General features: G+C 42.3%; 1 protein-coding gene across 7 annotated transcripts in view; it reads left to right on the top strand.

Annotated features, from left to right (window-relative positions):
- Window positions 1-16839, top strand: part of Dock3 (dedicator of cytokinesis 3) — a 391678-nt gene that overhangs the window by 340733 nt on the left and 34106 nt on the right. For all 7 annotated transcript variants that reach the window (XM_036193576.1, XM_036193574.1, XM_036193572.1 and 4 more), the window contains 4 exons: window positions 3501-3561; window positions 3694-3787; window positions 11154-11302; window positions 12645-12731. In XM_036193576.1, coding sequence (XP_036049469.1) covers window positions 3501-3561; window positions 3694-3787; window positions 11154-11302; window positions 12645-12731 — 391 coding nt within the window. The remainder of the gene's footprint in view (window positions 1-3500; window positions 3562-3693; window positions 3788-11153; window positions 11303-12644; window positions 12732-16839) is intronic.

The raw sequence follows: 16839 nt of genomic DNA, 5'->3' as shown, positions 1-16839 counted from the left end.
CTGTTATACAGAGAAACCCTGTCTCAAAAAAATAAATAAATAAATAAAACAAAAAGCAAAGAAAACTGCCAGGCATGGTGGCACACATACCTTTAGCCCCAACACAGAAACAGGCGAATCTCCGTGAATTTCAGGCCAGTCTGGTCTACATTGGAATTTCAGTCTAGGCAGGCCTATATAGTAAGATGTTGTCTTTAGAAATAAACAGGCCAGGTGGTGGTGGTGCATGCCTTTAATCCCAGCACTCGAGAGGCAGAGGCAGGCGGATCTCTGAGTTTGAGGCCAGCCTGGTCTACAGAGTGAGATCCAGGACAGGCACCAAAACTACACAGAGAAACCCTGTCTCAAAAAGCCAAAAATAAATAAATAAATAAATAAACAAACAAACAAACGTGAGAACTATGCATGGTGATGCACAGCTGTAATCACATCACTAGGGAGGCAAAGGCAGAAAGATCATGAATTTGAAGCCATCCTGGCCTGTATAGCAAGATCATGTTTAAAAAACCAAAAACCACTGTGTCTTAACATAGGAAGGACTGTTCTGGTTCTGTTGGCTGTCGTTAGGGATCATCTGACCAGTAACAGAATACCTTTCCTCAGGTATAAGTTAGAGCTTCTTGGGATCCCCCTAAGATTGAATGTACTCAAAAGGCATCCCAGAAACATGCAGCCATATGGCCCTCCATCTAGAAAAGTCAGAGCTCATAGGTATAGATAGACATAGCAAAAAGGAGAGAAAAACTGTCTCCAAAGCAAGTTCAGGAACAACTGTAGTTCCTTATTGAAGACCTTCCTCAGCCATATGGGAGGTAAATGAGGAAATGTCACCTGGTACCAAAATATGACCAAGAACAATTTTTATTTGCTTCTCCAGGGACTGGGGACACCCTTTTTCTTAAACCTATATTCTCTTGTTAAAACCTGTTCCTGTACTCTAACCCTAGCCATGGGAACAGATTAGAGGAGCTGTTTTTTATGAATTCAGGGATCTCTGTCATGTCCAGCCTGAGAATTCCTGTGGACCTGTGAAAGCCTGCCTTCCAGTCCTGCCAGGACTGCTAAATTGGTCTAAGAATAATAGCAGAAGAGCCACTGCAGCCTAATTATGCTCTCAGTAGGCCTCAAATAGTCGCTAAGCGTGTTTTCAGAAGTAGAAAAAATGAGGAGAGAGGATGATAAAGGAACAAAACCAATCCCAAACCACAATGCTACAAGATGTACAGACCTCTGGATCAATAAATGAGGATGCTCAGACTTCCTCCAGCAGTTCCTTCTGAAGAAGAAAGCACTGCTGTTGAGAAGACTCAGGTGTCAGTGCACTGACCTGACTGTGGGGTTCACACCCCAAACACCCCTTCTTTCTGTAGCACAGTTGTGTTTGTGCAGACTTCTGCCCATTTTTCTTGGGCCTTAAAAGGTCAAAGCTGGCCTTGGTCAGCCCTTTTTAAAACAAAAGGCTTCCTTTTTACATGTCAGGTCCCAGGCCTCTCCTGTACCTGCCATCAGACAGAAAAGTGGACTAAAGCTCTACATCTTTCTCTTACTGCATTATTTACTGAAGGTTATTCATATTCACTACCGTCTACCTGAAAGACCCAAAATCACTGTTGTAGCATGAATTGTTAGATGGTCTTATTAATAAAATCAAACCTGAGCCAGGTATTGGGGTGAATGTTGGAAGATCAGAGAGACAGAACAGGTCACAGCTACCTCAACTCGCCAGTTCCTCAGCTGATCCTGTTTCCTCAGACTGGAAACCTCTGACTCTTATCCAAATGAATCTCAGCTGAATTGCTGCTCCAAAGCCTAAAAGCTTAACCAGCCAAATGCTTTTAGTTTCTGGTCCTCACACCTTATATACCTTTCTGTTTTCTACCACCACTCCCTGGGATTAAAGGCTCGCTTTCTGGGATTAAAGGAGTGTGTCACCATGCTTGTCTGTATCCTTGAACAGATGGATCTCTGTCTCTGGAATACTAGGATTAAAGGCATGTGCCACCCCTGCCTATCCTCATGTTTAATATTGTGGCTGTTCTGTCTCTGACCCCAGATAAGTTTATTAGGGTGCACAATATTTTGGGGAACACAATACCTCCATACAGTGTCTTAGACTTAAAGGCCTTCTTTTAATTAGCTGGTTTTCTTTCAGTCTTCTATAAACAAATGAAACTTATGGCCAGAACCAACTTCATTCTCCATTTCTTGTGTCAGTGTGGTATCTATAAAACAAGTACACAGCCTTTCACTTGTCTTCAACCATGAACTGGTCTGTGCCCTGTGTCCTTACAGTTCCCAATGCTTACATTCCACATTCCAGCCCCCAAGTATTGTTCCTTGTGAACATGGAGAAAAAGACCATGATTTTTGTGGTGGTTCTATTTACTTTAAAAAAAAAACTAATATGTTAATTGTACATGCAGTGCCTCTAATCTCATTTGCATTCATGAAGGCTACTCTTGTAGTTGTCAATGAAGTACATGTGAGAAGTTCTGTTGCCAAAGCTGATGCAAGTTCTAGCTGATTCGAAGGCTGTGCTCTAGATCCCCATCCATTTGCTTCTCCAATGATCTCTTCCCTTCAGGGTTTGTTTTTTTGTTTTTTGCTTGTTTTGGGTTTTTTGCTGTGTCATTTTCTTAGAGTAGCTCCCCAGTCCAAAGCATCAGAGAGGCTTTCCCAAGCCAGGAGCTTACCAGGCTTGCTGTGCATGCCTTGAGTATACCTCATTTGCCATCTCTCTGACTCAGTTTGACAGAAAAGAGTCAACTCCTTGAAGGCAGGATCCTGACAGGTACACAATAAATAATGATGAATCAAATGAGCTTGCAGGAAAGTCTGTGCCAAAATCAAGAGAATTTTTTCCTTTACCCAAGAACTTAAACTGTTATTGACAGTATATGTGTGTATAATAAAAACTACACATACATGGCATTTAGACATAAGTTATATATAAAATCTTAATGTTCTTCTACAAGTTGTGGTCCAACATGACTTGAACCTTTGGTGTGAATCTTATTTTTAGACTTGCCAAACTAAGTCTTCTAAGAAGTACCTCCTCAGCTTTGACAGTAATGTCTATAACTTTATGTGAATTCTAGAATAGATTTATAGCTTATATTTCACATTTTCTAATAAAATGAAACTTGCCCTTTAAGAATAACTCTCTACCTCCCTGGGGAACTTGGGAATTTGGCCTTCTGCCTTATAGAATATATCCTTCTGTACTAAGGAAATTGGTAAGTGCCACTTACTGCCCTGATGGTGCATCTGGGCTCTATACCAGAACAAGGAGCTCAACAGAGATCTTTGAACCCAGGATTGGCTGCAAAGCTGGGTAGGGGGTTTCACAATACAGTCCTCTTCTGTTGAAGTACTTCCTGTTAGAAGGCATACTACCTTTAGAATTGACCATACTGATATTCCAGTAATACTGCTGTTTTATGTATTGTCCCAGGAGATATCACTTCACATCATGGTCTATGTCTATGTCTCTCTTTCAGGGACTGCATGAAAGGAGAAGAAGCAGAGAACAAGAAGATTGGCTGCACTGTTAACCTAATGGTGAGAGGACACAGGCTCTTCCTCCTTTCCTCCTGATGGCACAGCAGGCTTTTTGCTGGCTGGCTGGGGCTTAGAAATGACCTTCAAAGGGGGCAGACTCTTGCAGCTTACATAGATTTCATTCTCTTACAGAACTTTTACAAATCTGAGATTAACAAAGAGGAAATGTATATCCGATACATCCATAAGCTTTGTGACATGCACTTACAGGCTGAAAACTACACAGGTGAGTCAGGGAAAGAGAAGAGCTGTATTTTCATTAGGACAGACTTAGGGGGCTATACAGAGAAAGGCCCCAGGAGGATACTTCCAGATCTCAGCAATGTTGGATCCCAAGGTATTCCTTCACCTCACTCCTGTCCTTCTGCCCCTTTGTAGTGTTGGAAAACCAGGTGAAATTTTTGTTCTTCATGCATGTCCTCTACTATCTGGGGCTGTTCCGTTCACCTTTGCTCCTATCCATGTCTCTGAGGACTCAAGAGTGACTTCCAAATTCTGGTGCACCCGGTTTAGAACATTTGAAGTTCTGTTACTCCTCAGAAATACAACTTTTCTTAGGTCTTGCAACACTGAAAGTAACTAGACCATAGCAAAGGAGTGTCTCCTTAATCTTGACACTTCTAGAACTCATTGGTAGATCCCGCTCTTCCTCTGCAACTGCACACCAGCTCCCACACTGAGCTTCCAGTACAGGCCAGATGAGAGCCTCTTCATTATGTCTACAGTCTATGCAAAGCACCCGTCATGATCTGTTTACTGAGAGCAGCTCTGAATGAAGGAGAATGCATGCATGGATGTTCTGTTCGATTCCCTTGTACCATAGTTCCCCGAAGAACCATCTTTTCCACTGTGACCAGACCCTATTCTTATCCCTCAGACTAAAGGACTTAAATTTGTCATCTAAATGTGGAAATGTGAGCTATTCTTATTTGCAGACCTTAACTAGGAGTTTATGAATTAGTAAAAACAGAAAACCCTGCTTCCTTACCCTTGTATCTAGATGTTAGAACATTGTGTATATGCTACTTTTTCTGTTAGCACAACTTGGCAAGAAGAACGGGGCAGGCTTGTTCTTGGTATGACTGGTCTGTCTATACTCAGGAAGCTAATACATGAGGATCATGAGTCTGAGGTAGGCCTAGGCTGTGTGGTGAGACTGTCTTCAAAAATGAAAAGAGGGGAGGGTGTTGGATGGTCCCCGGGCGGGTGCTAAAAGGGTGCCTGTGGTGGGGAGGCGGTCCCGAGGGGGCGGGTAGGGTGTTGCCAGGCGGTATGGGGGTACTGGCCTCGGGGGAGGAGCAGTCCCACGTCGGGGCGGTCTCTGCGTCTAAGAGTGCTCCGCTAGACTGATCCTCGTCCTAAGCACAGCTCCGCTAGACTGATCCTCGTCCTAAGCACAGCCCCGCTAGCCAACCCCTGCCGCGGAGGGCTTTCCTGCTTAGTGCCCGGCATGTCTTTTATTCGGGTGGCCGAGGACTCCGACTTCCCCATCCAAAACCTGCCCTATGGCGTTTTCTCCACTCAAAGCCACGTGAGCTTCGGCGCTTGGGCTCGGGCACGGTGCGGTGGGAACTCCAGTCTGTTCCTCCAGAGCCTCGGTGGAAGGTGCCTGTGGCTCGAACGCGGCTCATGACCCATCATAGCTGTACACGATGTTGAAATTCAGCCCCAGTCTGTGTGGTTGTGCGAGAACAAATGCAAAGAGAAATGGGAATTATCGCCCCTTGCCTGGACAGCAGGCCCGTGAGATTATTGTGACCCAGAAACGGATCAGGCCCTTTCCTTCCAAGAAGCCGGGTGGTCGCTCACTTTACTGCTGGTCTTGACTCTACAACCTGGAAAGTATGAGCTGACTCCCATATTTTTGAGCAACTCCAAGGATGCAAGTACTTCCTGGCCTAGAAACTGTGCGGTCTAAAATACCAGGTTCTTTTACCTTTAGCCTAAATTCTTTCTGCTCTAGTGTGAGCTGCTAGGCATTCCCTGAACTGATCACTCGTCCCGTGGGACAAGAGTAACTTTGACTTGTACGTATAGTCTGATTAGAAAGAAATCTTTAAAAACGGTTTTAGTGTAGCTGAGTTATCAGCGAATGCATAAAGGGTTCCTTGGGTGGGAAAAGCACATCTTTCCGAAATGTTTGTGGTATTTTCTGCTTGCTTTTTGCTTACACTGTTGATTCAGCTTTGTAAGCCATAGAGGCATGGACACTGCTTGGACGTAACAGGAGTCAGAACATCTTCGCCAGGATTGGCAGGTAGCATAGGTAGGTGCTTGGCTAGCTAGCATCAGCAGAAGGAAGGAAGAAAGGGGTTCCTGACAGTTGGTCCCTTTCTCTACATCTGTTGCCGAGATGGCTGCCCTTTTGTCTCCTGCGTGTGCTGAATGCTTTGGTCAGAAGAGTCGACCGGTGGTTTCACAACCACCAAGCATGACTAGATGCTGCAAGGACACAGTTAATGTGTGTGCCTTTCCACATAGGAGGTGTGTGGAGCCTTCACCTGTGCCAGCCAACCACCTTCTGGAAGCAGAATACTCCCTCTGGCCTCCTCTGGTACTTTGCCCTCAGCAGAGGAGCTCTCTCTCAGCCTTTTCTGGGAGCACCAGTGGGTTAGTCAGGTGTATCACATTTGTGCAGGCACTTGCCTAGGTAGTAAGGGACTCTGGAGCTATTGTTCTTTTATGTGTGGCTAGAGGCTTTTTAGACATCATACTCTGCAGATTCTTTGTTGTTGTTGTTGTTGTTGTTGTTGTTGTTGTTGTTATTATTATCAATATTATTTTGATTTCTTGAGACAGGATTTCCCTGTGTGGCCCTGCCTGTTCTGAAACTAGATCTGCAAACCAGGCTAGCCTCAAACTCAGAGATCTACCTGCCTCTACTTACTGAGTGTGGGTTCAAAGGAGTGTGCCACCATGCCCGGCCTTTTTTTTTTTTTTCTTAGTAATAAAAATTTAATTTTTAGTTTTAAAATTAAAAAAAAAAATGAAAAGAGGGCCTGGAGAGGCGTCTCAGCGATTAAGCAAGCTCACTCCTCTTCCAGAGCACTGGGGTCAACTTGCCGCGCCAGTGTGGCAGCTCACAACTGACTGTAACTCTAGTGCAAGGGGATCCAACATTCTTCTCTACTCTCTGAGGGCACTAGGGATGCACACGGTGCACAGACATACATACATACAGGCAAGACACCATACACATTAAATAAATACATAAATATTTTTAAGAGAGATTATATGACACTGCATAACATGACTAAATTTACCATTCTTTATACCTACTAATCATGCTCTCAACAACTCTGAAAGGATGGTGAAGGGAAAGAATATTATAAATTCCCTGTATTGAGCTGGAGAGATGTCTCAGTGGTTAAGAGCACTGCCTGCTCTTCCAGAAGACCCAAGTTTGATTCCCATCACTCACATGATAGCTTACACCATCTGTAACTCCAGCCCCAGGGGCTCTAACACCCTCTTTGGCTTCTGCAGGCACTACATACATGTGGTCCACAAACATACATGCAGACTAAGCATCTATACATGCTGGCCCTGGGGTCATAAGAGTGGGAGAGCTGGCCCTGCCACTTATCAGCTTCAGCACTCCACCATTCCTGGAGAACATAGTATAGAGCTGGCCCTGAAGGTGTAGGTTCAGGAGAACCTACCCTGAGGACATGAAAGCAGGAGAACTGGCCCCGCCCCTTACTCATTGATGCGAGGGGTAAACTAGCCAGGGCAATGCAGGAGAGCTCCCCCTGGTGGTGGGAACAAGGGAAAGCTGGTGGGCTGACCAACCCTGCAACTACCCAGGCCCAGGCCCAGGGTTATGAGTTGGCCCACCCCAACATCACCCCATCTGTGATCTACTGGAGCACATGAAGGGACTGGTCCTACAGACCCAAAGCTGCAGGATCTCCACAACACAAGGCAACAGCAGGATAACCAAGAGGAGTTCAGTGAGGGCCCAGCATCCATAGTGTAGGAGAAACCAGAGGCCTCGAACCAGACCAATGGCTCTGTAGTGAACACTTGCAAGTAAAGATAAATGGGTAAAAGGACTCACTGTGTGACTCACCGTGTCACACTACAGCTTCCGTAATGAGATTGATTATTCTTTTTTTTTTCCTCTGAAATTTTATTTTACAGCTGGGCAGTGGTGGCATAAGCCTTTAATATCAGCACTCAGGAGGCAGAGCCAGGCATATCTCTGTAAGTTCAAGGTCAGCCTGGTCTACAGAGCAAGATCCAGGACAGGCACCAAAACTACACAGAGAAACCCTGTCTTGAAAAACCAAAAAAATTTTATTTTACTTTATTTTGGAGGGAGAAGTTGCAAGAGCAGAGGATGGATACAAAGGGACAGAGAAATGAATGGGATGGAGATTCATGATGTGAAAAACACAACACAAAGAATAAATAAAAAAGAAAGTTTAAAAAATCTATACACATAAAAATAAATAAAGAATTAAAATATAAAAAATTAATTCCATGTATTATATAGACCTTTGCTAAACTCAAGGACTATGCTATTGGTTGAGTTATAGATGTTAACAGAGAAGTGCTATACTTTGTATTTTGTAGCTCTAAGTGTTACATGTAAAAATAATATAGACAAGTGTCTTAGGATTTCTGTCACTGCCACAAAACACCATGACCAAATTGGGGAGGAATGCAAGTTGGGGAGGAAAGTGATTATTTGGCTTACACTTCCATATTTCTATTCATCATTGATGAAAGTCAGGAAAGGAGCTAAAAAAGGGCAGGAACCTGGAGGCAGGAACTGATGTGGAGGCCATGGATGGGTGCTGCTTATTTTCTTGCCTGGTCTCTTGTAGAATCCAGCACCACCAGCCCAGGGATGGAACCACCCACAATAGGCTGGGCCCTCCCCCATCAATCGCTAATTAAGAATATGCCTTAAAGCCAGATTTTATGGAGGCATTTTCTCAATTTAGGTCCCACCCCCTCAGATGACTCTAGTTTGTATGTCAAGTTGACATAAGACTAGCCATCACAACAATGGTAACAAAGATGTCACATGGTTCTCCAACTTTCATAAGAGGGTCTGGTAAGAGATATCAGTGTCAGGGCACAAATAGAGAAGAATGAGAAGCTCAGAGAGTGGACCAATGAAAACTGGAAATGGATCACAAAATGATTAGAATAACATTCTTTATAATCATATGAACACTTTTTAGTATGGCCTAGAAATCCTGGCAAAAGCTAGAACTGTTACCTTGCTAGTGGGGAAAGGCCATTAAAAATTACCAAACAGGCCAGGCGGTGTCGCATGCCTGTAATCCCAGCACTCGGGAGGCAGAGGTAGGTGGAGCTCTGTGAGTTCGAGGTCATCCTGGTCTACAGAGCTAGTCCAGGACAGACTCCAAAGCTACAAAGAAACCCTGTCTCGAAAAACCAAAACCAAAACCAAAACCAAAAAAAAAAAAAAAACCAAACAGAAGAAGAAAAATAATTCTTTAATAGGGCTCTGGACCATGGTTGCAATTCAGTGTGATTTATCTCTTGTAATTTACACTAAGCATCTAAGGATACTGTGTTTTTCTGTAACTATCACTAACTGTTCTGCATATAAAATATTACTAAGCCTACAGTCTGAGTCCAGTATCAACAGATTCCTCCAGAAACAGTCTCTGGCTCCAGACTCATCACATGGTTAATACCACTCACATTCCTTAGCTTTTATTCTTTTACAAACAGTAACAATTAGAGGAAAGAACACTTCCTGGAGCAGTAGGCAAGAGCAGATTAAGTGCTAGCAGAAGCCTTGATGAATTGGTGCTCACCAAATAGAACCAATTGTAAGAAGGTTAGAAAGACTGGAGTAAAGTGAACAGAAATGAACTTAAAAGCTCTCAAGTATATGTGTCACCCAAAGCAAGGCAACTTATACATAGCCTTAAAGTAGCTGGACCATTCTTTTTTTATTTAAAAAATTTCCATAGATATATTTTGATCATATTCTTTCCCCTCCCAATTCCTCTCAGATCCTTCCCACCTTCTTACCCACCCAACTTCATGCACTCACACTCTCTCCCTCTCCCCCTTGTCCCTCTCACTTCCCTCTCCATCCCCTCCCTTCTCCCTCTCCATCTCCCTCTCTCAAAAACAATGAAAACACAAACAAAAAATTAATAAGACAAAAAATAGCAAAACAAAATGAAATAAAAATCCCCTGCTCAAAAAAACCAAACATGGAGTCTATTTTGCATTGGCAACTACTTCTAGGCATGAGGCCTATGCTGGAGTGTAGTTGATATACCTAGTGAGATACCATTTTAGAAAATTCATTCCCCTTTTCCCAGTAGGTATCAATTACAAATAGCTTCTTGGTTAGGTGTGGGGCTTTGATGTCTACTTCCCCTTCTCAGAGCTAGGGTTTGAACCTATTGAGATCCTGTGCCTGCTGTCACAGTCTCTGAGTTCATATGTGCATCATTTCTGTTGTGTCTAGAAGATGCTGCATCCTTGGAGTCATTCATCACTTCTGTTTTTATAATCTTCCCACCTCTCCTTCCACATGGATCCCTGAGCCTTTAGGGGAGGGACTTGATGAAGACATCCCATTTATGACTGAGTGCTCCAAAGTCTCTCACTGTCTGCATATTGTTAAGTTGTGGATCTCTCTATTAATTACCATCAACGGAAAGAAAATGCTTCTCTAATGAGGGTTGAGCAATGTACTGATTTGTGGGTGTAGCAATATATCATTAAGAGTCATTCGATTGCTGTTTCTTTAGCAGAAAAATAATGGTAGATTTTCTCCCAGATCTAGTCTCAAATTCTTGGCTACTTGAGTAGTATCGGGTATGGATTCTATCTCATGGAATGGGCCTTAAATCCAATCAAAAAGTAGTTGGTTACTTCCCTAACATTCTTGCCACTATTGTACCAGTATATCTTACAGGCAGGTTGCTGTTGTTGGTCATAGGGTTTGTAGCTGGGTGGTATTGTTGATTGCCTTCACCTCCAGTAATGTGGAGTACCTTCCAGCAACATGAACAATAGTCAGTAGGAGGTGAAACTTCGAGCTGGGCTCCAGCTCCATTTCTCCGAGTTTGATGACATAAGTAAGTGGTTTTGTCAGCAACAGATTCTTACCATCAGGACCATGGTGAAGAATGACCAATGGCCTTAAGAATAGTCTGTGTTGTTTAAAGGTTCTATGGGACCCCTTTGGCCAGATACTCAACAAGATATAGCTCATTCCTGGCACTGGAGGGTTTACTTGGTGGCATAAGATGTCTAGTGGGGGCATCATCTCCCCCATTATATAATGACTCCATTTAAATTCCTTTCATATATGTATATACTTTAAGAAGCTTATAAATTAGTAAGTTTCCATATGTGAACCTTTCTTTATTCTTTATCTGAGACTCAAAACAGGTGACCAAATACTAGGAGCATTTATGGCTCCTTCATTCTGTGAACAAGGATTATTATCTTAGACAATCCTACTGTCTTTGGTATCTAGTATTCCCGATTTGTGCTACCCATGCCTTGCTCTGATATTCTTGCTTAGCTGCTCCTGGGCCCCCAGAGGAAGCCCTGAGCCTCTATGCTGTCTGTCCCTACAGAGGCTGCATTCACCCTGCTTCTTTACTGTGAGCTGCTGCAGTGGGAAGACCGGCCATTACGGGAGTTCCTACACTACCCATCCCAGACTGAGTGGCAGCGGAAAGAGGGACTGTGTAGGAAGATCATCCACTACTTCAACAAAGGCAAGGTAGGTGTCAGAAAACAAGACTTTCAGCCCTTCAACTTCAGCTCTAGTGTATGACATCTTTGTTAGAAACAAAGAATAGTTGAGGTTGATGATAGGTAACTAAGTTCATCATGTGTAAGTTTGAATTAGTATTTGGAAGTTGGGAAGAATAAATTGAATTAAGTATCATATAAACTAATGTTTCTAAGTACCCAAGAGAAAGAAAATACTATAATAATAAGAGGAAGATAAAAGTGTAGTTCAGTGGTAAAGAACATAGCTAGCTTTCACAGGGCCCTGAGTTCAGTCCTCAATACCACAAAAAGAAAATAATATGAAGGAAATGAACAGTTCATTAGAATGAAGTTCACTGCAGCCTTCTTCAGGAACCTGTTAGATGGGCCTATTGCTGGAACAGAAACTGTATCACAGAAACAGTCTGTTCTCCAACTAGAGAAGTACTACGGGGCTGACAGCAGGTCTTTGACAGCCCTTCTGCTTGATCGCCATCATTTTCCCTAATGTAATTCATCCTTAGTCATGGTCCCTTTATTAGCTTATTAAAGAAATACGGAGTAGCTGCCATGCATGCTATTGTTTTAGGATCTGAAAATAAAGTACATAAGCATAACTTTTTCCCTTATGCAGTTTATAATCTAATATAGACTAATTCAACAAAAAAAGTAAATATATATAATATGTAATTTTGAGTAATTTGGTTTTTTGAGACAGGGTTTCTCTGTGTAACAGCCCTGGGTGTCCTGGAACTTACTTTGTAGGCCAGGCTGGCCTCAGACTTATAGAAATCCACCTTCCTCTGCCTCCTGAGTGCTAGGATAAAAGGTGTGCACCACCATGCCTGTCATAAATATATATATATATATATATATATATATATATATATATATATTTATATTTATATATTTATATTATATACATTGGTTTTTCAAGACAGCGTTTCTCTGTGTAGCTTTGTGCCTTTCCTGGAACTCGCTTTGGAGATCAGGCCTGCCTCTGCTTCCCAAGTGCTGGGATTAAAGGCGTGCACCACCACCACCTGGCATAAATATATTTTTAAGAGATAACATAAAAATAAAAGACCAAAACATACTAAGAAGAACCTCTTCTTGTAAAGATAGTCAAGAGAGGCATAACACATTTGAGCAAAAACCAGAAAGCTCTGTGTGAGTTAGAAAACAACAATGCTGTGTGTTCCTCTATATAAACTTGTTTTGAAGACTATGTTCCCTTTAATATATAAGTTGGAGGTACCTTTTGTTTTAGTCTTTTATATGTTCAGTGTGAACTTAACCATTATTAAGATGCTTGAGGTGCTGAAACCCTGTTCCTGTCTTTTATACAGAGCTGGGAGTTTGGAATCCCTCTATGTAGAGAGCTGGCATGTCAGTATGAGAGCCTCTATGATTATCAGAGCCTCAGCTGGATTCGGGTAAGCTTTGTCTGTTCCACTATATCCCTGACCAAAGACTCCTGGACTTCCTGGCATCGGTTTCTAAGTGATGCCTAAGTCCCTTAGCTTATTGCCGTGAACAGAGGCTAGATTTCTAGCCTTGAGATACTTAGAGTCTTACTAGAGAACAAAAGCACATACCTGACAAGTGACTTTATGATCTGAACCCTAAAAGCCACTTGTACTCAAGGGAAGAAGAAGGCATGATAGGATAGTGATGTGTGTGTGTGTGTGTGTGTGTGTGTGTGTGTGTGTGTGTACTCACACGTAAAACCTAGCTTCATGAAGAAGTTTTTCATGAAATGGCTTTGTTCAGTGATACATAAATTTTTAAATTTATTATTTGTGGGTGTGCATGATATAAGGTAGGCATGCATGATGAGGTACATGTGTAGAGTGAGAAGACTACTTTGTAAGGTTCATCCTTTCCTTCCATCTTTCCTTCCATGGATTCTGCATGTAAACGCAAATCACCAGACTTATGCTGCCAGTAAATGTTTTTATAGTTCACCAGCACCTAAAATTTTTATTATAAGAGCTTTCCCCACTGAATCTTGTAGTTACTAAATCACTTTGTCCTTGCTCCCTTCTTTGGAGCAAAATATTCAAAAATTATATCAAATGTCCCATGAATTTCAAAGGTCTTTGTAAAGTCTTTACTTATTGCCAGTGCTATCTTCTAAATCATAATGTTATACCCCCTGTCATGAGCCCCCCAGAGACCATCAGGAGTCTGAATTTGTATGTAAAAGCAAAGAGCCTTTATTGCAAGCTCAAGCTTGGGCTCTCTGTCTGCTCCTCTATAGTGGTTGGATGAGGGAGTGCATTGAGCTCAGTTATGGCAGAGTTTTTAAAGAGTAAAGGATGTGGGGATAGGGAAATTCCAGATTTAGATGGGGATTGAACTCCTGATTGGGCAGGAGTGAGGTAACAGATATTTTGTCAGTGATTGGTACTGGTGTTGCTGCAAGAAAACTGGCAATCTATATATAGATTATGTAAGAACATCTAGTACTTGTTTGTCTCAATTCTGACTGGTCTCCCACTCCCACAGGATACAGTTTCTGGCTTTTCCTGGTTATTGTAATGGTGAGGCCTAGTCCCAGGATTATTAGTCTGCAGCCTATTATGGCTGCGCTAATATTAAGTTAGGCCTCTTCATTCCCCTCTCTACAAGTAACTAGAGAGGACATAATCATGAGTCCTGTGTGTCTGGGGTTTTAGGGGATAATATTGAGACCAGAGGACCATGAGCTGGACTGTATTGACTCTTTCCCACACAAAAGCTGTTACCTGTTAGTCAAGCAGGGTCACAAGGTCAGTAAGAGGATAAGGATTAAAAGTAATCTGGCAGGTTGGGGATCTAGCTCAGTGGTAGAGCACTTGCCCAGCAAGCCCAAGGCCCTGGGTTCGGTCCTCAGCTCTGGAAAAAAAAAAAAGTAATCCGGCTAGTGTTGAGAGTAGGGTGGTTAGCCAAGGGGACCAATTAAAAAGACCCTCATTGCCGGGCGGCGGTGCACACCTGTAATCCCAGCACTTGGGAGGCAGAGGCAGGCGGATCTCTGTGAGTTCGAGGCCAGCCTGGGCTACAGAGCTAGTCCAGGACAGGCTCCAAAGCTACAGAGAAACCCTGTCTCAGGGAAAAAAAAAAAAAAAAGACCCTCATATCATCCAGACTGTTCCTGGATCCCCTGTTCTTTGTCTTTAATTTTTAATTTATGTGGAAGAGCTGGACCATCATGGCACTCCTTTCCTGTATTTAGGACCATATCATAAAATCATGCAGTCAAGCTAGTGTCGCAGGCCCATCATCTAGATGGGACAGCATAATGAGTTTCATTCAGTGGTCAAGGTTTTATTTTTGTTGAACTATCTCAAAATGATTGACATGTAAACAACAGGTTTCTCCCAAAGGGAATTTTGCCTTTGACTTAGCATTTTCAGCCTGTAAAGGGGACAGGGACAATGTACTCTCTGCTTCCAGTTTATTATTAAGGGAATATATAGAGAAACATAACCAGAAAAACCTATAATACATGTCTCTCAACGTAGCTAGATCAAGTCAATTTTATGTTTTTTTTTTTTTAAGGGATGTCCTTTTATTGAAAAGTTACATTTGAAACCTGTGTGTGTGTGTGTGTGTGTGTGTGTGTGTGTGTGTGTGTGTGTGTTTTTCAAGAGAAAGTGTTAAATTTTTATTTGTTTTTTAAGAAATTTTCTATTCATTTTACATACCAACCATAGATCCCCTCCCTCCTCCCACCCTCCAGCCTTCCTCCCCATCCCAACCCTTATTCCCACCTCCTCCAAGGCAAGGCCTCCTCATGGGGAGTCAGCAGAGCCTGACACACTCAGTTGAGGCAGGTCCAAGCTTCTCTGCCTGCACCAAGGCCTTGTAAGTTGTCCCACCATAGGCAGTGGGATCCAAAAAGCTTTTTCATGTCCTAGGGATGGATCCTGATCCCACTGCCAGGGGGCCCCTTAAGCAAATCAAGCCACGTAACTGTCTCATCTATGCAGAGGACCTAGTCCAGTCCCATGGAGGCTCCACAGCTATTGGTCCACAGTTCTTGAGTTCCCACTAGTTTGGTTTGGTTTGGTTGTCTCTGTATGTTTCCCCATCGTGATCTTGATGCCCCTTGCTCATAGAATCCCTCTTCTCTCTCTTTGACTGGACTCCTGGAGCTTAGCCTGGGGCTTAGCTGTAGATCTATCTCTGCATCTGCTTTCATCAGTTACTGGATGAGAGTTCTATGATGACAGTTAGGGTAGTCACTAATCTGAGAAACCTATGTATTTTTTTAATATGAAGTTTGTAAGGCAAACCTATTTGCCTTTTTTCAATAAGAGACCTATTATCTTTAATTAATTAGTGAACTGACTAATGAACAAACAAGATAGCTGCAGCCTTGAGGGAAGAAACTGATTACCTGCTGTTATCTATCTGACAAAGCTACAGTTAGCTTAGCCATCAGTGTCAAAGATATGAGAAGAATTATCAAAATGACAGAGGCTAGTGTATAGTCTTTATCTAGACAGATATCCCAGGCTCCTATGGGTTCTGTGGTGATGAGGGCATAGTTATCAGGACAACAATCTTGGCTGCCAGGCCCAGAGGATGAGAGGCTTTTCTGTGGAGGAGGAATATGGGGAGATTGGCCTCACCTTGTCTAGGCAAAGTGGGACATCAATTCTCCAGTATCCTACTTGTCCATAATTTGGGCTGAGCCTTGGCAGAAGGCAAGGCAATAGGGCAGTCTCATCCAATGGTCAACTGGTTAGTATTAACATAGTACAGGTAGAGTTGTCCATTGCTGTGCCCATTGTCTTCTTGGAGACCTTGAGAGTCATTGCTAAGGTCTGAGAATCTCTGTCTGTCATATATTAAATGCCATTTACAGCAAATCTCTGACAGTTTGAGGACTTTAGCCAAACAACTCCTGTTTGTTTTTAGTTACTTGGTTTAGGCTATATCTTGAAAATATATAAGAGGCTAGATAACTATTTCCTGTATTTGATTATATTAGTACTTAGTATGACTTACAAGTATAGTTTTGAACATCTTAAGGCATAATAATTTTGAATAGTTTTATAATAAAACAATTTTTGAATTGAAGCTCTTTAGTATCAAGGTAAGATTTTTAATTTATAAATAAAGTTTATAAACAGACTGGGAATTTTTCTGATCCTTACTTATATAGTGTATCATTATAGAAACAACAGTTTCTTGTATGATTCAGTTTACCAAAATAGCCATAGCTTAACAATGCTAGCAAAAACAAAGAGGTTAGACATATCTTTAAACCAGTTTTTGTAAATTTGAATAAGTCTTAAGAGAGACATTCTTTAAGCCATTGTTTTTTAACTTTTTGTGGGTCATTGTAATGCCAGTGTTTGACATGCAGGTGACCCTAGGCTATTCCTGTAAAAAGGTCTTTTGACCCCCAGAGTCTTGAGGTTAAAAAACTGTTCTAAGTTCTTTGCCAGATTATTTAAGGTCATTCATTGTCTTATTGCATCATAAGATAGAAATATCCCAGTTTTTGGTGCTTAGCAGTTGTGGTGCTAACTTTAGTTGGCCAGTGGT

Source organism: Onychomys torridus, chromosome 7 (assembly GCF_903995425.1).
Source record: "Onychomys torridus chromosome 7, mOncTor1.1, whole genome shotgun sequence".
NCBI lineage: Eukaryota > Metazoa > Chordata > Mammalia > Rodentia > Cricetidae > Onychomys > Onychomys torridus.
The sequence above is the reverse complement of the archived record's forward strand: the minus strand, read 5'-3'. Positions and strand labels throughout refer to the sequence as shown.